This window comes from Vanrija albida, assembly GCF_041260175.1.
Source record: "Vanrija albida strain AlHP1 chromosome Unknown contig_3, whole genome shotgun sequence".
Lineage (NCBI taxonomy): Eukaryota > Fungi > Basidiomycota > Tremellomycetes > Trichosporonales > Trichosporonaceae > Vanrija > Vanrija albida.
Genome location: NW_027191422.1, coordinates 1,989,843 through 2,009,459, shown reverse-complemented (window position 1 = coordinate 2,009,459; position 19,617 = coordinate 1,989,843). Strand labels below are relative to the sequence as shown.

General features: G+C 65.8%; 8 protein-coding genes across 8 annotated transcripts; 5 read left to right on the top strand and 3 right to left on the bottom strand.

Annotated features, from left to right (window-relative positions):
* Positions 1–292: 292 nt before the first annotated feature.
* NUF2 (kinetochore-associated Ndc80 complex subunit nuf2) lies at positions 293–1,778 on the top strand (the record flags this gene model as incomplete). Its single annotated transcript, XM_069352581.1, has 5 exons — positions 293–529; positions 565–845; positions 881–1,495; positions 1,529–1,692; positions 1,729–1,778. 5 exons carry the CDS (start codon positions 293–295, stop codon positions 1,776–1,778), a joined length of 1,347 nt encoding a protein of 448 aa, XP_069209999.1.
* Positions 1,779–1,842: 64 nt separating this feature from the next.
* VPS28 (Vacuolar protein-sorting-associated protein 28) lies at positions 1,843–2,599 on the bottom strand (the record flags this gene model as incomplete). The annotated part of the gene is made up of 4 exons (XM_069352580.1): positions 1,843–1,966; positions 2,006–2,148; positions 2,186–2,299; positions 2,354–2,599. The coding sequence occupies 4 exons, from the start codon at positions 2,597–2,599 to the stop codon at positions 1,843–1,845; spliced, it is 627 nt and encodes a 208-aa protein (XP_069209998.1).
* Positions 2,600–3,403: 804 nt separating this feature from the next.
* On the top strand, positions 3,404–5,454 carry Q8F55_004055 (uncharacterized protein; the record flags this gene model as incomplete). The annotated part of the gene is made up of 10 exons (XM_069352579.1): positions 3,404–3,518; positions 3,632–3,733; positions 3,937–4,004; positions 4,128–4,249; positions 4,349–4,379; positions 4,415–4,563; positions 4,775–4,949; positions 5,004–5,161; positions 5,320–5,329; positions 5,401–5,454. The coding sequence occupies 10 exons, from the start codon at positions 3,404–3,406 to the stop codon at positions 5,452–5,454; spliced, it is 984 nt and encodes a 327-aa protein (XP_069209997.1).
* Positions 5,455–7,696: 2,242 nt separating this feature from the next.
* On the top strand, positions 7,697–9,445 carry Q8F55_004054 (uncharacterized protein; the record flags this gene model as incomplete). The annotated part of the gene is made up of 2 exons (XM_069352578.1): positions 7,697–7,788; positions 7,849–9,445. The coding sequence occupies 2 exons, from the start codon at positions 7,697–7,699 to the stop codon at positions 9,443–9,445; spliced, it is 1,689 nt and encodes a 562-aa protein (XP_069209996.1).
* A 900-nt stretch (positions 9,446–10,345) lies between these two features.
* Positions 10,346–13,258, bottom strand: HOS3 (histone deacetylase; the record flags this gene model as incomplete). Its single annotated transcript, XM_069352577.1, has 9 exons — positions 10,346–10,358; positions 10,682–11,481; positions 11,519–11,774; positions 11,809–11,952; positions 11,987–12,048; positions 12,085–12,311; positions 12,349–12,389; positions 12,426–12,640; positions 12,692–13,258. 9 exons carry the CDS (start codon positions 13,256–13,258, stop codon positions 10,346–10,348), a joined length of 2,325 nt encoding a protein of 774 aa, XP_069209995.1.
* Positions 13,259–13,675: 417 nt separating this feature from the next.
* Q8F55_004052 (uncharacterized protein) lies at positions 13,676–15,866 on the top strand (the record flags this gene model as incomplete). Its single annotated transcript, XM_069352576.1, has 6 exons — positions 13,676–13,947; positions 14,002–14,044; positions 14,081–14,222; positions 14,268–14,314; positions 14,360–14,622; positions 14,669–15,866. 6 exons carry the CDS (start codon positions 13,676–13,678, stop codon positions 15,864–15,866), a joined length of 1,965 nt encoding a protein of 654 aa, XP_069209994.1.
* Positions 15,867–16,014: 148 nt separating this feature from the next.
* Positions 16,015–17,646, bottom strand: Q8F55_004051 (uncharacterized protein; the record flags this gene model as incomplete). Its single annotated transcript, XM_069352575.1, has 5 exons — positions 16,015–16,842; positions 16,876–17,017; positions 17,050–17,211; positions 17,247–17,567; positions 17,600–17,646. The coding sequence occupies 5 exons, from the start codon at positions 17,644–17,646 to the stop codon at positions 16,015–16,017; spliced, it is 1,500 nt and encodes a 499-aa protein (XP_069209993.1).
* A 219-nt stretch (positions 17,647–17,865) lies between these two features.
* Positions 17,866–19,563, top strand: Q8F55_004050 (uncharacterized protein; the record flags this gene model as incomplete). Its single annotated transcript, XM_069352574.1, has 1 exon — positions 17,866–19,563. The coding sequence occupies one exon, from the start codon at positions 17,866–17,868 to the stop codon at positions 19,561–19,563; it is 1,698 nt and encodes a 565-aa protein (XP_069209992.1).
* Positions 19,564–19,617: the final 54 nt, after the last annotated feature.

Sequence of the window (19,617 nt, the reverse complement as noted above, 5' to 3'; positions counted from 1 at the left end):
TGTTGTGGTGTGACCTCGTTGTTTGTTTGTTGTCAACGCGACTGCTTTTCGGCCAGGGTGGTGGCAAATGGGGGTGCGTTGACACGTAATTGTTTGTAGGATTTCCTAATCAACAATTGTAATCCCATTAACACTGCAACTCCTCTGCCATTAGCCGCTTGGACCTCTGGTGATAAGCCCCGCTTACATAAGCTCAAAACAACAACAAGACACAGCTGCACAAACAAGTCAAGCGCGACTTGAGTCGCCTAGCTCTCTCCACTACACTCTCTCACTCGACCACATCGCCAGCATGTCGCGGCAGAACCACCAGCCCATCCCGCTAACGGGATTCCCGATGATGACTACGACCGAGGTGTGCGACTGCCTCGCGGCGCTGTGTATCACCGCGTCGCCCGAGGACCTCACAAAGCCGACGGCCGCGACGACCCAGGCCATCTGGAACGGCCTGCTCTACTCGCTCATGGCCATCCCCGTGGACCAGTTTGAAGGGCCCAAGCAGTCTCTCCTCGGCATGATGCAGTATAGGGTGGGTCGCGAGTGTCGCTAGCCCTAACCCACCAGGAACTCTACTCGGACGGGCTCGGGTTCATCATGTTCTACCAGCACTGCCGCACGCTCGCGCTGCTCTGCGGCATCAGGGACTTTACGATTGCCGACCTGACGCGCCCCGAGCCAACGCGTCTGCGCACCGTGATGAGCGGCATCATGAACTTTGCCAAGTTCCGAGACGAGCGCCAGCGCTTTCACTTCGAGGTGGCGCAGCGGAGCCAAGCCGAGATGGACCGCGCCGAGGAGCTGCGCCGGCGCCTAGACAGCCTGGATGCGGCCATCGGGGACATGAAGTGGGTGTAAGAAGCATGGCATTGCTGACGCCTAGGGCGAAGAGCGAGGCCGACCGGCCGAAAATGGAGGAGAAGCAGAAGCGCAACAAGGGCATCCACAACGAGCTGCTCGAGCTGCGCCAGCAGCAGATGAAGCTCTCGGCCGAGGTGGAGGAGCTAAAGCGCGACCGGTCGCGGATCATGGAGGACGCGGCCGAGAAGAGCCGCGAGCTGGCCGTGCTGCAGCAGAACACGCTGAGTGCGCGGTCGCGGTTCGTCCGCTCGCCCGACAGGATCAAGGGACAGATCCGGCAGATGAGCGAGCAGCTCGCCGCCGAGCGGTCAACACACGCCGGGTACGTGCGCTCGGCGGCCGAGCACACGAAGCGCAACACGATCATCACGGGCCTCGAGGCCGAGCTGAAGCGGCTCATCGAGCTCGAGCGCGAGATCGAGTCGCAGCGCGGCAAGGCCGAGGCTGGGCGGCGGCGGCGCACGGCGCTGCGGACGCAGCTCGAGCAGGTCAACATCGAGCAGGAGGCGGCCAAGGAACGCCAGAAGCAGCTCGACCGACAGATCAAGAATGCCGAGGACCGGCTCGCGCGGCAGAAGGAGATGGCCGTCGAGTTTAGGGAGAAGGCGACGAAGAAGATCCAGGTGTTGAAAGAGGAGTGAGTGGGTGCGGTGGGCATCGCTGACTCCAGCTACGTCGTCAAGTCGAAGGACCGCAACAAGTCGCAGAAGGAGCGCGACGAGCTGCTGCGAGAGCAGAAGGTGCTCGAGGCGGAGATGGCCGCGTTCATCAACGAGAGCGAGACAAATCTCAACGACCTGCTGCAGGAGTACTGGGCGATGCGGAAGCAAGCCGGTGGGTAGCACAATTCGAGCGTAGCTGACCCGACAGAGGACTACATGAACACGATGACGGTCAAGCTCGGCCTGGTGATGAAGTGAGGTATAGATGGAGGGGTAGTTTGTACGCTGCTGTATCATGTGATGCTTGTATCTGCGCCGCGGGCTAGCCGCTGCTGCTGAGGGAGCGGAAGAACTCGTTGTACGCGTTCTCGATGTCGAAGAGGAGCTGGCGGCTCTGCTCGTCGGTGATCTCGTCCGAGGCCTTCATGGTGTTGAGGGTGATGAGCCTGGCTCGTCAGCAGCAGCTAGCTCAAGCGGCAACGCACCACTGGATGATCTTGGCACGCCCCTCCCACTCGGCGCTGGCCTTGAACTTGGAGTAGCCCGTCATGACCTCTGTGAGCAGGGGGTGCAGCTGGTCCTTTGCGCGGAGGTTGAGCTTGAGCGCGTCCATGAACGTGATGAATGCCTGGGCGTCAGCGTCCCTTCAGCCCATCCCAACCCACCTGCGTCGCCTCGGCGACGTATTTCCCGCTCTCGGCGCCGTCTCCGGCGTCGGCGTGCTCGACCGTGGCCGGGACGCCAGCCTGCAGGCGGTGGAGCGCGGCCGGGTGGTCCATCTGGGCCGTGCGTCAGTGTGGCAACTCGGCGCTGGCGCGGCGCGCGGGGCGTACCTTGAACCGCTTCATAAACGCCTCGACCCCCCCAATCTCCTCGCCGACCAGCTTCATCAGGCTCTTGTACTGCGCCAGCAGGCGCGTGCACGCCGGCGCGTAGTCCTTGCTGCTGACCGAGTCGCGGACGTACGCGCGCTCGAGATACTCGAGGCTCACGATGATCGAGTACAGCGTCGCGAGGTTCTCGGTGCGCTCGCGCTCCGCGTTGGTCGTGTACAGGCGGACTTCTTCGTCGAGGTTCATGGTGGCGGGCGAGGGGCGAGGGGCGAGCGCAGCGAGCGCCGAGCGGGGTGGGGGGAGAGGAGGTTAGGTCGTGAGCTGGGATGACGGGGTGGAGGCCGCGCAGTGAGGTGGAGGCGGGCTCCAGCGTGGCCTACACGTGTAGACGCGTAGACGTAGACGCAGCAGGTCCGGTCCGTGTTGCGCGGGGTGCAGGCGGCGGCGTCGCCGGGCCGATGCCGCGGTGTCGGAGTGTGCGCGATCTGCGCGGGCGCGGGGGGTTGGCGCGGTGTGTTGGCCGGCGTCGGCTGGGCTGCGTGCTGGTGCGCTTGTGTTTGTGCTGGCCTGCTTGTGGGCTCGCGCTGCTCTGCGTGATGACGAGTGAGTAGTGCGGATGGATGGATGGATAAGGCAATGCGGAGGACGAGGAGACGAGAGCCACCCAACTGTGCGATGGCGATGACGCGGTTGGGTGGGCCGCTGGGCGGAGGTGTACGCCGCGCCAAGATTTCCGGCAACACGGACACCGCCGAGTTTTGTTGACGACAGGCGCGCGCTTACCGCGACGACGGCGACGGTGGTCGCCAGCGTGCAACTTTCCTTCCTACTCTCTCTCACTCCCTCTCTCTCATCTACGTCCCGCACTCACCACTCACTGACGCCTCGGGAATCTGCTCGCCAGCAACAGCTCACCCGACCGGCCGCTCCAACCCCTCGCTCGAGCCGTCATCACATCACCCGACCGGGCCCCACCCCCCCGCCCCACCGTTGACTTGCGACCCCGCACGTACATCTCCCACCACCCACAACTCGACCACGACAGCCCGCATGAGCGCCGAGCCCGCCCCCGCCCCCGCTGACGCGCCGAGTGAGCCCGCCGCCCCGACGTTGCTGACGGCAGCCGTGCCCCCCCATGTCGACTTTGCTGCTGGCGTTGTGGCCGGTGAGTGTGAGGCGCAGGGGGGTGGAGCCGGCTTCCCTCTGGCCTGCTCGCTCGCTGCTCGCTCCGCTCCCCTCTGGCCTGCTCGCTCCCTGCTCGCTCCGCTCACACCCCAGGCGGCGTCGGCCTCGTCGTCGGCCAGCCGTTCGACGTCGTCAAGGTGCGCTACCAGACGCCGCAGTACAATGGGCGGTACAACTCGATCCTCGGCGCGTTCCGTGAGTCCGTGTGGGTGTGGTGGCGGTGGCGATCGTGGGCGCGTGATCCCGGCCGTGTGCAGCGGCGCGGTGACGCGTGACACTGTCCCTGGTGGTCGCGACGCAGCACAGCTGTGGCGTGTGACCACCTGCCCGCTGCCAGTACGGCGCGCCACTGCGACGCCCTCCCCCCTCTTCCACCGCAGCCCCCGCTCACGCCCCAGGCTCGATCGTGCGCGAGGAGCGCGTCCCCGGGCTGTTCAAGGGCGTCATGAGCCCCATGGTGAGTGGCGTGAGCTGCGACCGAGCTGACGGACCCAGGCTGGCATTGCGTTCGTGCGTATTGGGATGGGAGGGGTGTGCCGTGGTGGCCGTGCCACCCCGCGCCCGCCGACATACGCACTAACCCCCGCAGCTTAACGGCGTCGTCTTCTCGTCCTACTCGTTCTTCATGCGCATCCAGCACACGCCAGAAGGCCAGGAGCCTACCCTCGCGGGCATCTGCTTGGCTGGTGCGGGGAGTGGTATCGCCGCGTCGTGAGTGCAGGTGTGGGCGAGCTTCGGTACTGGGGAGGGAGGGGACTGGAGAGAGGATGGAAGCTCGACCACTGCCACAGCCACTAACACCACCCCCAGCCTGCTCACATGCCCCATCGAGCTTATCAAGGTAGGCCCCCTGCCCCGCGCCCCGCTGACGGCCAGATCCAGCAGCAGTCGCTCCCGCCGTCGCAGAACCCCTCGGCCTGGCAGGTGACCAAGGACATTGTGCGCCTGCACGGCGTCCGAGGCCTGTACCGCGGATTGTCGGCGACCATCTGCCGTGACTTGGCGTACGGCCCGTACTTCTTTACGTGAGTGGGTGATGCTTGGGGGGAGGGGGGTTGTATGTCGGACGGCGGTCGACGGGCCGGTGGCAACCACCGTCACCTGCACAACCTACCGAGGTCATGGGTACACGCGCATCGCCATGTGTCCCTCGGGTGATGGGAGCTTGCTGTACTACAACCCAAAGTTCACCGGTGGCGCACCAAAGTTTGTGCCACAAACTGACTGTCCCCGCAGGTACGAGGGCCTGTGCCGCTTCTTCAAGTGGCGCAAGTCGCCCGATGGCGAGAGGCACCCTGTTCCCCACAAGCACGACACGCTGATTGACGAGGCCGAGGCGGAGCTTAACAGTGGGCTGAGCTGGGCCGAGCTGATGGCTGCGGGCGGTGCCGCTGGTGTTGCCGCGTGGGTGGTGAGTGTACTTGCCCCGCTTGGTGTACCGCAGTCAGGCTCACGCCACACACAGGCCACGTTCCCCTTCGACGTCATCAAGACAAGGATGCAGGACGCGGCGTACTCTGGACCCGGGGTCAAGGCGCCGAGCATGTGGAACGTGGCCGTGCAGAGCGTGCGGAGGGAAGGCTGGCGCGTCATGTTTGCTGGCTTGACACCGACGATTGTCCGGTGAGTGCGATGGGGAGTTGGGTGGCGTCGGAGCGTGGCTGCTGCCGCACGCTGCCGTGCGCATGTGCGCATGCTCGCAGTGTTTGTCGCGCACTGCCGCCAGCCAGGCGTCGTACAGTTGTGGCCTTGTTCCAGTTGCTAACCTAATTCTTAAACAGTGCCGTCCCCGTGAGTCGCATATTGGACCTGGTGCCACCTTGTGCCACCTGCTCGCTGCTGCCACTGACACCCACCTGCAGACCAACATGGTCATCTTCCTCACGTTCGAGGCAATAGTCTCGGCCATGACTTAGGCGCCGCGCCGCTTGGCAGTAGAAAAAAAGTCGGCTGCCGGGCTCGCGACGGCTCGACCGGGAGTGAGTCGGCAGTGCCGGGGCGACCAGCGATCGACGGTGCGAGCCAGGAGAGGGTATGCCGTTATCGCGTGCGTGCGCAGCCTGGCGAATCTCATCTCGGGTGACGCCCCGCCCTGGGCGCCTGGGCGGCGGTGGGCCGTCTGTCGCTTGGCATGGCTGCCCCTGCCCCCTATATCCGCATAAGAGCGCAGCGTATGCTTGCGCATAGAGTCATTATCATTGCATGTATGAGGTGGGGCTTGCCGGGATGGAGTGTAGAGTGCGGGTGAGGTGGCAGCAGCCACGACCCCCGTCGTCAGCCATCTCTAGTGCCCCCGCATGCCGCAGGGCAGGCACGCGGTGCGTGCGTGCGTGAGTGCGTGTGTTGTGAGTGCGTGCGTGCGTGGATAATTACGGTTGGACAGGGAGCAGTCAGTCTGTGCCGGTTCCTGTGCCCGTGGGTGTGGTCCGAAGTGTGCCTGGGTAGTCGGTTAGTGGGCAGGACGTGGCGCACGCGCGTGGCGTGGCTCAATGCGCAATGTCGCGTGTACATGGGGTATTGAGTGAGCAATTGAGCTGGAGCTGGCCGAGCTAGCTATATACCATCTCATCGTATCTCGTCTTCTGTATTCAGTCCTGGACAGAAGGAGATGCGATGAGATCTGCATTCTGCCTCTGCTTTAGCATTCTGCGCCGCCGAGCGCATTCACGATGCACATTGTGTCCAGGCCTATTCCAGTGCCAATTATGCACGTCAAGTCGCGTACGCAGCGGCATTAGGATCTGGGTTCGTCGCTGCCCATCGAACGCGCGGTGAAACGGGGTGCGCGGGGTGCGTGAGCAAGGTTCGCCCGGCAAGGTTCGCCCGTGGTACTGGCACTGCGCACTGCCGACGAGCACACGACCAAGCCATACGGTAACGGCCCGCGGGTGGCTCTGGCGGCGCCCGCGGGCTCGGGGTGTGTCTCGGCCCGCGGCGCTGCCGTTGTCTCTGCCGTGGTGGTTATTACAGCCGCTGAGGTGGGTGGTGGCCTGGTGATGTCTGCGGCGGTGGGTGGGTGGTTTGCCCGGGCTGCCCTGACCACGCCACCCTGACCCAGAGCACTGGTGACGCCGGATCATTGTGGCTGGTGCTGCTTGGGGTGCAAACTTTGACTCTGGGCGGGGGTGGGCCGCGCCGCAGAGCCGCAGTAGGACGAGCAGATCTGATTCATTCTGCGGCGAGGGAGTCGCGCGTCGCGCGCTCGTGTGTTGGGCCACTGGGGGGAGGGCGGCTGCATCCATTCGTCGGATGGGCGCGGCTGGGTGGCGACGGTGTGGGCTGCGGCGCACACTGCACACTGCACTTTGCACTGCACGGCCATGGCGGCCACGGCAACACCACACACACCCCGCACAAACCAATGCGATAAGCAACACCAGCCCGCGCCACGCACTCCCTCCTCCAAGACTCGCGGGAGTCGAGTGGCGCGCACACCGATAATGAGGATGTAATCAGTCGTGGGTGGGTGCATAGTAGCTAGCACGGGAGGCAAAGCCCAATTCGTCTACGCCAGGGCCGACGCCGTGGTATACGCTTCCCGCTCCCCGTCCCGCCTGGCCCCCCCCTGGCTCTGCTGCCGCAGCCGCCGCCCGCCGTGCCGTAATCTACCGCCCGTGTGCCGCCCGCGCCCGCCCGCTTGACGACGATCAGTTGGGACAGCCTGAGGCGACACACTCTAACCCTGCGCCCTACGCCCGCGTCCGCTCTGCCTTCCCTGCCCTTGCCTCGCCCGCCGCGCCCGCGCCACCCGTCCCCCAGCCCGTGAGTAGCTTACGGCACGACACGCGCTGGGCCCTTTGCCGCCCCTGCGCCCCCCTGCGCCCCTTCCCCTCGCACAGACTCGTCGTGATCAGCGGGAAACATGGTCATCCCACGGGAAGAGGTCGAGCTGGAGCGACCACAACCTGGATCGAGCAAGCTGCCAGCGACGGACGCAGGCTCCTTTAAAACATCACTTGCCAGCTCCTCCGTCCTCTCCACTCATCTTTGCCGTGCAAAGTCTTCGACCGTCTCTTGTCGACTTGACTTTGACCACTCACGCGACGACATCGACGACCACACGACTCGACTGCCGACAACGCGACTAACGGGCAACAGCACTTTCACCACCACCACCACTACCACCCACCCACCGCAACCCCGCCCCCACCCACCACCATGCTCCTCCGCCTCCTCCCAGTCCCCTCGGCAGCGCAGCCGTGCCCCCCCACCATCCTCTTCACCCTCCCCCTCCCCACAAACCCCTACACGTGAGTATTGGCTAGCAACAACTGCCCCGACGACCCGCTGACGCGACGCGACCCCACCAGATCCCGCGCCCTCCCCCTGCCCCCAAACCTCCTCGCCCACCGCAGCCTCTGCCTCCAGGAAGACATTGACTGCACAAACGTCCTCCTCGGAGACAAGGCAAGCTGGGTCTGGGGCGTCGTAGACGACGTGACCTTCTCCCTGCCCCAGCAGGCAATCATCGTCCACCTCGTCAACGGCTCGACAATCACCCTCGACCTCGAGCCAGAGTGCATCGCGACGCTCCACCGCGTCGTCAACGAGGTCCAGCTCTCGTTTGCCGCCGCAGCCGCGCCCCCTCCGCCCCCACCAGCGCCTGTCGCCGACTCGCCCCGCACCAGCTCCGACTCGTCGTGCTCGTCGTCGTCGTCGCTCTCGCCCGCGTCAGCCGCCGCTGGCGCTTCGGGATCGCGCCGCTCCCCCTCGTCGCTTCTCTTCTCGCTCCTCTCGCCCCTCCTCCCCACCGGCTCGCCCAACCCCGCCGGCCGTGCGCAGCCGCCCGCCCACGTCGCGGTCCACCAGCAGCCCGCCCGCGCCCACCGCCGCCAGGCACGGTCACTTCTGGTCGACGCGTACCGCCGCCACGTCCTCCCCGCCCTCAAGGAGCGCGTCCCCAGCGCCTACCTCCTCTGGGCGATCCAGAGCGAGACGGCCGCAAAGATGGACGAGTACGCAAAGCTCCGTGACGAGATCAACGCCGTGCTCGAGGCCTCGGGCATCGACCTCGAGCAGCAGCGCGCTGCCCCCGCCCCCCTCCAGCGCTGCAACTCGAACCAGACGACGACGACCACCTCGAGCTTTGACTCGCCAGAGTCGTCCGACTTTGAGTGCGAGGAGCTCGGCGGCATGTCGTCGCCCCAGAGCTTCCTCCTCGCCATTCCCCCGGCCCACGCCATCCCCTCAAAGCACCGTGCAGTCTACAGCACCCAGCTTACCCGCCTGACCCAGCTCGCCAGCCGCGTCGGCAGCATTGTCAAGCTCGCCGGCCGCTACGAGCGCGAGGAGGGCAAGCGCAAGTGGCTCGAGGAGCTCGAGCTTCAGCGCGACGCCGAGAAGGCCTGCCGCCGCGCCTTCTCCAACGGCCTCCTTCCCCGCAGCAACACGCTCAACGCGTCGCCTCTGCGCCGCTCGTCGCTCTGCCACTCGTTCACTGCCGAGGACATTTCGCGCTCGGTCGAGCCCGTCCCCGCCCTCAGCACGATCGAGGACCTCGACGAGCTCATCGGCGACGACATGTCCGAGCCCGACCTCTCGGACGACGGCCGCTCGATGCGCTCAATGTCTCCAGAGCCCATCCTCCGCACGCCTACGGCTTGCAGCATGACCACGGTCGTCTTTGCCTCTTCCGACGACGACTCGTGCTCGTCGTGCTCAGACTGCTCGGACGACAGCGCCTCGTCGCCCCCGGCCCGCGGCAACCGCAAGGTCAAGTTTGCCGACGACGACGACACGCCCCACCTCATCCCTTCGCGCTCCGACGACTCGCTCAGCGAGCGCGAGGACTGGGAGCCAGAGTACCAGGACGAGCAGCCTCTCGCGTCTCTGGCCCCCGTCTGGGACGCAAAGCACCTGCCCCCGCTCCCCGCGCCCCCCACCTGGAGCTCGCTCGAGGTCTTCTAAGACACCGACGCCCACGACGCCCACACTACATAAAAGGGACAACGACCCATCAGCCGCAGGACGGCACGCACACGGACAGTGCAATCGCTTCAATCAGGCGATCCGAACAATTCCTCTTGGACCACAGCCCCTTTTTCCTTCCCATGAGCCTGGACTGCTCGACACACAACACACCAAACGGACGCTATCTGGCACCTAGTGTACAAACACACCAAACACTCAAACACCACACTCATCCACGAACTCTCACGCAATTCCCGGCGGCCATGCCGCACGCACGCACGTAGCATTGGTTGGAGCGCGGGCAGAGCCACAGTCGGCACGCCCGCAGCACCCCACACCCACCAGTAGGCGCATCTCTGCGCAGGCCATAGAATCACATCTAGTTGTACATTGCTACAGATGGATTTCATTAAACAAAAGGGTGTGCACAGCTGGCTGGCGCGGCCGGCGCGGATAGAGGCGCTGAAACGGCGCTAGGCATCATCCTGACTTTGGGGGGGCTTGCAACAAGCTCTGTAACAATACGCCACGCACACTAACCGCTACTGGGGAGGTGGCCGAGTCGAGGGGTGATGTTGACCATGGCCACTCGAGCTCGGAAAATTGCTAGCGGGCCCGCCGACGGGGAAAGAGTGTTGTGGTCCGAAATGCGTGCCGGCATCGCCAGCTTCCCGCGTGGCTGATACACCTCCTGCCGCCCCTGCGCCTCCATTACTGCCGGGCAGGACCACCCCTGGTGCGTAGCTAGCATGGCCAGACTGAGCAGGGAGCGCAGGGTACAGTGGGTAGGCCGAGCGGTCACCGTTGGCCGCACCGATAACCTGAGACGGCTTGTTGTGAGCGTGGAATGACGCCGTTTCTGATAACAAAGTGGTGTTTGGGCCGTTTGGTGCGCCACTAGACGGCCACCCTGCACCGATTGCTGGCGCCGTTGACGCATACTGCTGGGCGAGGTAGCCCTGCCTGGGTGGCGCGGCGTAACCAATGTGCTGGGCTTGTGGGAACGACGGAGCCGCCCGCGAAACGGGGAACGGTGGTGGCGGCAGCTCGACTGGCACGAAGTTGCTCGGGCGCAGCGTTGAGAAGTGGTGGCTCGGAGCTGCAGGTGGCGCTCCAGGCGGACCTCGGAACGCAGGGGCAGGGGAGGTGACAGGTACACGTTGGCTGGGAGCAGCGGCGCTCGGAGGTTTGGGAGCGTGGAGCTGTGCGGGAACCGTGGGAGCGTGTACTGACGTCGTCGGCGTGGCCGGGTTGCTGGCTTTGGCAGGTGCCTCAAGCTTGGGCGCAGCTGCCGGAGCAACAACTGGTGCTGTCGTCACAGTCTTTGGGAGAGCGGACGGAGCAGGCACAGGCGCGGCGGGGGCTGAAGGACGGACTGCTTGCGGGGCAACCTTTGGAGGGTCTTGCCGAGCGGCGACAGGAGGAGCTGCAGACACCGGCGCCCGCGCTGCTCCATTCGCCACACTGCTGACGTCCTCCTCACGCGGTGGAGTAACACGCGGAATCTTCAGAATGATCTTTGGGTTTTCACTCGCGTCCGAGACCTCGGAGATGGGAGAGGCATAGTCAACCGGTTCGGAAGGAACCTCAAGCTTGGGCTGCACTGGCGCTGCCTCGAGTTTGGGCTGAGCCGGGGCCTCAATCTTCGGCTCGGGAGGTACCGCCGTCGGACTCGACACTGGGCTGGGGTACGCGTCCTCTGTCTTGCCGTCGGCGTTTCTGCGGGGCGTCGCGACGGGCGTGTTGGCCGTCGTGGCGGCACCGCGCCGGCGCCGGCCAGTATCCCGTGGCGACGAGCTCCAGATGTCCGTGTCCTCGGCGTACGTCCTCGGACGGCGCTCGCGGAGCGTCATGCGCCCGTTGGCAGTCGCCTGCGGCGTGGCGTTCACGCTCGGTGCTGGTGTCACCGGGGCCGAACCTTCAAAGTGCGACAGGAGCGCGTGTGCGCGGGCGAGGTGCGGCGTCGAAGTCAGGTCGGGAGGCAGGGCCGCGAGCTTGCCCCCACGCTTCTTCTTCTTGGTGGCCCGCTCAAGCTGGTGGGTGTTAGCTATTAAACGAATGGACACCCACGTTGTCGAGCTCCTCGACCGACCACCAGCTGGGAGCACCCTCACGGCCGAGCAGACCGATCGCGTGGCCCATCGCCGCCGAGGTCAACGCGCGGTCGCCGTAGCCGCCTTCCAGGACGGACACGACCTTGCCGCCTGTGTGTGCGTCGGCAAACGCGGCAAGGTCGCGCGTGTACCGCGAGTAGAAGGAGACTGGGACTCGTCGGTTGTGTCGCTGCATACCCTGGTGCTCGTGCTCGCAGGCGTCGAATCCGGCGCTGCCGTCAGCTCGGTGATACGGGCCGCCCTCACCTGATGAACACCACAGTCCGCTCCGGGTCGGCCTCGGTGTCGCGGAGGAACAGGCGTGCCTTGTCAAGCAGAGCCGTGTACATTGGGTAGATGCGTTTGTAGAAGTCCTCCTCCGAGTCGTAAGGCTGGAGATGGATGTTTTCACTGTCGTCAGCGTGAGGCATCATACACTACCCACATGTACTGGCCATGCGCCGCCAGGCTCAAGCTCGCATCCTTGATAAGGTCCAGGTCGCCGTCCTGTAGCGTTAGTGGCGGCTGGTGGTAGCGCCTCACCTCGCATGGATACGAGTAAATGTCGTGCACGGAGCCGTAGAAACCCTTCCAGCCTCGGCGCTGGCCCTTGAGGCCTCGCAGATCGCTCGGTGGCTTGCCGGCCGCCATGGCGAGGTCCTCGGCGTACGACGCCGCGTTGAGGGGCATGACGAGCGCCTGGGTCCCGTTGCCGTGGTGCAGGTCAAAGTCGATGATGATGGCTCGGTCGACATCGTGTTGGAGGTACGCTGCGGTGTGAGCTGTGAGCGACGAGTGTCGACGAACCGTGCATGGCCCCAACCACGACATTGTTGACGTAGCAGAACCTGGGCCGTCAGCTTGTATTGCAGCCACAAACCTACCCAGAGGGCTCGTCTTCACCACAGTGGTGCCCGGGCGGGCGGATCGCGCAGAAAGCCTTGTTGTAGGCCGGTGGTGCCGGCGTCGGATCGGCCTGGGGCGTCGATGGACGAGGGGGCACCGCGCTGACATTCTGAACCGGCGTCCGTGGTTCTTGAATGGCGGCGGCGGCGTCGATTGTACACACGCCATCTACGGCCTGACATACGGTTTGAACCTGATTGATCGGCGTCAGACGGCCATCACTCAACCCGCAATCCCCACTCACGCATCCTTCAATGGCGAGGACCGACCCTGGCCCGAGGTAGAGGTCGCCGGCGTTGAGGCCCTTGTCCTGCGGGAACTCGCAACCCGTCGTCCGGATCGTCTCGACTGCCTCACTGGCCCACGTGTACAGCTCCTTCATGTACTCGCTGGATGGGAGGGCGGCACCCCGCGCCTTTGGGAGGAAGGGGAACGGCGCCTCGATCGGGGGCGAGTGAGTGATCTGCACGGCGGGGTGGTGCTTGAGGATCTGGCCGGGGGTGGCGGGTGGAGTGGGAGGCGGAACAATGGCGACATGCGAGGGCGGTAAGAAGGCGGATGTCGAGCCTAACGACAGAGACGAGAGCATGGATGATAAGTCGTCAGACTCGGGCTCGGGCTTTGGGGCCTCTGCGGCGTCGGCGGCCTCGAGTCGGGCGAGGGCACCTGCAAAGCCGAGGAGCACGGCGCGGAGGCGCTCTGGGCGCTCAAAGATGTGGTTCGAGTTTGCGTGCCGGATGTACTTGTGTTGGAGGCATGCGGGCTGGATGTGCAGCCCGAGGGGCGGCCGCGATTGTGATGGGGCCACCATGGTGGCGGTGAGTCGTGCGCCGAAGGGTTGGGCAGGGCGTTGGGGGCGTGGTGCTGGCTGGGAGTATGGTTAGGTGCAAGGATTGTGTCCTTGTGCAGTGGATGCTGCTGATGCTGTCGATGTTATCGCTCTTGCCGTTGCTGTTGTTGTTGTTGCTCGTCGCTCGAGTCGCTCGCCGAGGCCGCCGCTCCGAAATCTGGCTGGCACGCCTGGAAACTTGTCAACACAAACAAACGGCCAACGGTCTGTGCGCGGGCGACGGAATCAAATTCGACACCACCCCAGCACGCGCCGCCACCGCCACCTATTGCAACACGCAGCCAGCGAGCAACAAGCACCCAACCACCACCCCACATCGTCGCGTCCTTGTCGTTGCACTACTCACATCCATTCTTGCATACAACGACAGCATCCACCATGAGCGCACAAGCTCCAAGCACGCCCACGGCAGTCAAGACCGAGGATGCAGGCCCGGCGTCGACAGCTTCGCCAGAAAAGCCCAAGGAACGAAAACGTCGACTTGGCGTCGACCCGAGTCTGATCCTCAGCGAGGGAAGGAGCAAGCGGCGGCGCACCCCTACACCAGAGCCCATTGTCAACAAGAACGACATGGACCCCAAAGACCCAGAGCGTGCAAAGGCGCTTGGATTGGCCCTCTACTACAAGATTATGGCCATGAAGGACTCGGAGTGGGTATCGATGACGAGTGATGGAAAGGGGACGCGACGCTGACATTACTCCAGCGGTGACCAGCTTGCGCAGCCGTTCATCAAGCTCCCCAATAAGGTGGGTTGACTCGGATGAACGTGGTTGACCCGACAGCGCCAGTTCCCGGACTACTACGAGACGATAAAGCATCCTTTCTCGCTCGAGCAGGTCAAGGACAAGCTCGACGCGGCCAAGTATGACACGCTGCGCGACGTGTGCCATGATCTCGGCCAGATCTGGAACAACGCCAAGCGATGTGAGTGGTGGTATGATGGGAGAGGATGCTGGGCTAATTCAGCAGACAACATCAAGGACTCGACATTGTTCCAGTGGGCCAAGAAGCTGCATGTGGGTAGCGAAGGGCGGGGGAAGGCTGCGGCTGACGCTGTGCAGAAAGTCACCCGCACGTTCTACAGCCGGGAAACGTCGCAGCAGGAGGATACCGACTCGGAGGATGATGACGCGCCGACGACAAGTCGCGGTATCACGGCGGATGCGGCGTCCCCAGCGCCGGCCACTGCTGGACCATCGACGCCAGCCGACGACGGCAGCGGACGCACTGGCAAGAAGCGCGGCAGCTACATGAAGGACGGCCCGACGGTGTACAAGCTGATCAAGCCGTGTATGAGAGCCATCAAGGAGGCCAAGTCTGGCGAGTGAGTCGAGTGGAGTGAGATGAGATGGGATCTAATCTCGGTACAGCGGTACGGATCGCGAAATCGCCACCATCTTCCTCGCACTGCCGGACCGCCGCGAATTCCCAGACTACTACAAGCGGATCAAGCACCCTGTGTCGCTCACGGAGATTGAGCAACGCATGATCGGGCGGAGATACGACAACGCAGACCAGTTCTTCCAAGAGGTCGAACTCATGGCCAACAACGCCTTGAACTACAACGAAGAGCACAGTGAGGTCTGGCGCGACGCACGGCAGGTGCTCGAGATTGTGCAGATCCACCGCGGTCTGGTTCGCGAGCGCCTCGCCCAGCCCCTGCAGAAGGGCCAACCGCCCAGTAAGCCGAGGCAATCGCTCGGTGCGCCCGGGCGTTTGCACGGCGTGCCTTCTCCTTCACCACACACGCCCCACGCCCAGATCCCTCAGCTGCAGCAACACCCGATGCTCGTCACGCCAGAAATGCGTGCCGCCGCCTCATTCCAGCAGGCCCAGGCATACGCGGCCTACGGTTCGCCGGCGACGCCAGGGGGACTCACGCCCCAGCAACTTGCCCAGCAGGCTCTGGGCATGCCCCAGCCGTCGTACCTTCCGCAGCTGCCGCAAGGTGTCGTGTCGGAGGAGGTGGTCGCCTCGCTCGGACGCTACCCGCAGGCAGAGCAGCAGGCGTGGATCAACTCGCTACCCCCACTGGCGCTGGCCATCTACCGGCAGATGGTGGCTGTGAACGAGGCGCGCAAGCGCGGCGTCGCCCCGCCGCCGGTCGCGCCCCTGCTCGCCGACTCGCCTGTCGGTGGCCGCCCGTCCAGCGCGGTGCAGGAGCCCGATGTGCCCCAAGACCCCACAATCAAGCACATCGACGTGGGCTTTGCCGCAGCACCCGAGCCCAAGGGATCGCGCAAGGCCATCAGGTTGCAGAACTACCGCGGCGTGTTCGTGCACGTCCTTCTTGTTGGCGCCAACACGACCGAGCTCGAGCTCACAGCGCACGTGGAGAAGAATGCGGACGACGAGGCAAAGCCAGTGCCAGAAGTGGCTCTCCGGATCAATGGCCAGAACGCACCACCACCGACCCAGCTCCACACCGAAGGAGACAACCGTCCACCAGCGCTCCGCTGGACCGTCCCGGTACCGCTCACGCGGATCGAGGCGAAGATTGAGCTTGTGGCTTCGCGCCAGGGTATCAAGATTGAGACAAGTGCGATCCTTGTCAACCGCCAGTTCTAGTATGGCATGTGTGCATGGGCGACTACGGTACTGTGCGGGGCTGAGGGTCAGAAGATAGACTTGTTGTGAAGGGCAGGCTTGCAACCTACGATATAGTATGCAAAACAATACAACCAGGTGGGGTGGGGCGGGGCGGGGCGGGGCAAGGCTAGGCGAAGCGGCGGGCGCGGGTCGGGCGGCGGGCCGGGGCCGGCTGGGATGCGGGCTCGGAGACGCGCGCGCGGGGAGGTGGGCTGGGGATCTCGACGCTGACGCGGAGGGACGCACGGCGGACCGGAGTCGGCGCCGGCTGGGGCTCCTTGCGCGGCCTCCCGCGCCCGCGCTTTACCTCAGCGACCGCGACGGCCCCGGGAGTCGGCGCAGGCTTGGGCTCCTTACGTGGCCTCCCGGGCCCGCGCTTGACGGCGGCGATGGCGACGGTCTCGACGAGCGTGACCTCGTCATCGTCGTCATCGGAGGACACCTCGATCGTCTCGATGAGCTTGCGCGGCCGGCCGCTCATGCGGCGCGTGCCTGCTTCCGTCTTGATCTCAGGCGCTTCTTGGCCCACGGTCTCGGACTTGCGCGGCCTGCCTCTCCCGCGGCGCGGTGCGTCGTCCGCCGGCTCCACCTTGCGCTTGGGTGCTGGCTTAACATCGTCGGGCACGGCCTTGGGCTTGCTGCCACGCTCTGCGGGTTCCACGGCCACGGCGTCCTCGACCTCGGCCTCGTCCTCGTCCTCGCCCTCGCCCTCGCCCTCGCCCTCCTCCTCACCCTCGCCCTCCTCGTCCCCCTCCGTCGTCGGCAGCGGCGGCTGGCCCGGCAGGCGCCGAAACGCAAAGCGGCACACGAGCAGCCCCTTGGTGAGCCCCTTGGCCATCCACGCGCGCTCGACGACGTACAGCCCGTCGTAGCGGTATCCTTCTGCGGGGGCGAAGGCCGAGTCGAGCTTGAACCCGCGGATGACGCGGATGGGTTTGCGGGTAATCGACGAGCGCTGGGGTCAGCTGGCTCCAGCCTGGACACCCACCTTGAGCGCCGCATTGTTCGGGTGGTCAAAGCTCTGGTCAAACGTCTGCGCCGCGGTGCGCAGGTTCTTGGGGTTGTTGGCCGTGCCTTTGAGGTCGCGGCCCCCGGCGCCAGTGTACGTGAACGCCTCGCCCATGTCGACGCTGGCTGTCAGCGGCGCCTTGGGGGGACCTACTCGTCGGGATAGCCGCCGCTCAGCGCGACGCTGAACGCGCCGTCGTCGCGGTTCCCGCTGATGCCCGCCACGGGCGGCGCGTGCACCGCGTCGGTTGAGCAGTCCATCCGCGACGCCCACCACCGGCCGACCTCGACCCCGGGGATGTGGCCGTGCTGGTTGCTGCGGGGTCAGCTTGCGACATCTATTCGACGCACGGGTCCTGCGTCCGCACGCCCAGGCGCTGCGCCTTGCGCTGCGGCTCGTAGTCGCCCGTCCTGCGCTTGGGTTGCTTGGACTGCGCCGGCCCTTGCCTTTTGGCGGGCTGGCGGTACTCGGCCTCCGAGTCGCTCGGGTCGAAGGCTTCGCTCTCGCTGTCGCTGACAGTGTGCGCGCGCCGCTTGCGCCCCGAGCGGCGCACCTCATCCGGGCTGTACTCTGCGCCGTCGCGCTTCTTCTTTGGCTTTGGCTTTGGCTTTGCCTTCTTCTCGAACGCGGGCTGGTCGAGCCCCAGCTCGAGGAGCAGCGCCGCGTTTTCCCTGCCGTCAGCTGGGCCCGGGCGGCAACTCACGCAATGTTCTGCAGCCGCTGTGCCTCGTAGTCGAGGTCCTGGGTCATGGTCGTCGTCGCGTCGTTGCGAAGTCGCAAAAGAGATCAGACGCGTCGAAATTGGACGTCATGAACGCGACGGCGGGGGCAGAGCCACGTGGCGCGAGGTGGAGGCCATCCACGCGAGCTGAAGTGCTGCTCGACTCGCGCGATGCCGAGCTGCTGCTGTCAACACGACGAGAGCATACAGGTGGGTAGATGCAGCGGGACGTAGCTAACCCCCAGACCATGGCCGCCCCCGCCCCCCTCGTGGCCGCAGCGGCGCAGCTCAACGCGCTCTACGCCGACATCGAGGGGTACATCGCCTCGGGGTCCCCGGGGGACCGGTACCGCCCGCCCATCATCGACTGGCACCACCCCGACGACTATGCGCAGGGCTCCGTGGCGGGGATAACAAAGTTCCTCTCCCAGGTCGGCAAGGAGCGCGACACGGTCGACGCGCTGGCGGGCAGCAAGGCCCCGCCGGCAGAGTACTCGACCAACCTGGTGTCGCTGCAGGGCGTGTGGGACGCGTTCCGGCGCTCCGAGGGTCCGCTCCTCGGCATATGGCAGAGCCTCGACAAGCGGCCCGGACCTGGCGGCGGGAGCGGCGCCGGCGCGACCAAGGTCGACGTCGTCGCGCGCGGCGGCGACGAGTGGGTCAAGGTCAACACGATACGCGAGAGCCGCCTGCTCGTCGAGTTTCGCGAGCACGACTCGTACCTCAACTCGGACTACGACTCGGACTCTGACTCTGGCGGAAGGCCAGCACCCCGCCTGACAAACAGCCTGCTGGTGCAGGCGCGCGCGCTGGTCGCCGCCGCCGCCTCGCACGCAAGACTACCCGGCCTCCCGGCGCCGCGCGTGCGCTACGTGCTCACGCGGCTAGAGGAGCATCCGGAGGGCGGGCACGCGGACGCGCGCATCCCCGCGACGTTTGCGGCCATGCGCGAGCTGGGCATCGAGCTGGACTTTGCCTCGGCGTGGGCCGACGCACCCCCACCACCGGCACTAGCAGTGTTCCCCGATCCCACGCCCGCGCCAGACATCATCCTCGACCTCTCGGTCCTCATCGCGCTGTGCTGCGACTCGACGCACCACCCCCTGCCGGAGAACGAAGCGGAGCTCGAGGCGCGCTTCCGGCCCATCTGCCCCGGGCCCGTCCCGGCCGACGGCGCGAACGCGGCCCCGGGCGGAGGGATCCTCCTGCGGCTCACCGGCGCGAGCAGGGACCTGCGCGACCAGCTGCGCTGCGAGATGGCGCGGCCGCTCGTGTACGAGCTCCGCGCGCGGCTCCCACGCGGCGCACGGTTCTGGGTCACGCGCGAGGTGCGCGAGCGGCTGCCCGGCCTCGTCGACCTGATCGGCGGGGAGCGCGAGCGCGCGCGCGCGGCCGCGCTGTTCGGCTCGGGGGCCGACTACTGGGCCGACTCGCGCTGGCGCGGGGACACGGGCGCGCTTCAGGCCATCCGGGTGCGTGTGCTGGAGGAGGGCGACGCCCCGGCCCCGCAGGCGCCAGAGAGCCCGTTCGACGCCGTCGTCGCCCACGTGTGCGCCGCCATGATCGCTGCGGGGCCGGACGGGCCCACGCCCGACGAGGACACGGAGGGCTCGGGCGGGGGTAAGCGGAAGGGAGGCAAGTCGCGCAACCCGCTCCGCGGGGGCACCGTGTTCCCGCCCCCGTCCCGCCTGCCCTCGGGGCACACGCTGCGCACCATGCTGGCCGGGGTGCAGCGCCGCGCGACGGTGCTCACCAACAACCGCGGCGCCGTGCTCAAGGTCATGAGGGAGGCCGGCGTGCCGGACGGTATTCCGAGGGGAGGCGAGGGCGCGGGGGATAGAGCGCGGATCTGGGTCGTCAACCCCAGCTCGTTGGCAGAGTGGCGCCGCCTCGAGGTCGAGGAGGGGAATGCGCGGGTTGCGCGCTGGCGCGAGGAGAGCGAGTAGGAGGGAGTAGAGAGCACTGTAGAGCACCACATTGCATCATTAGCATGACCTCGG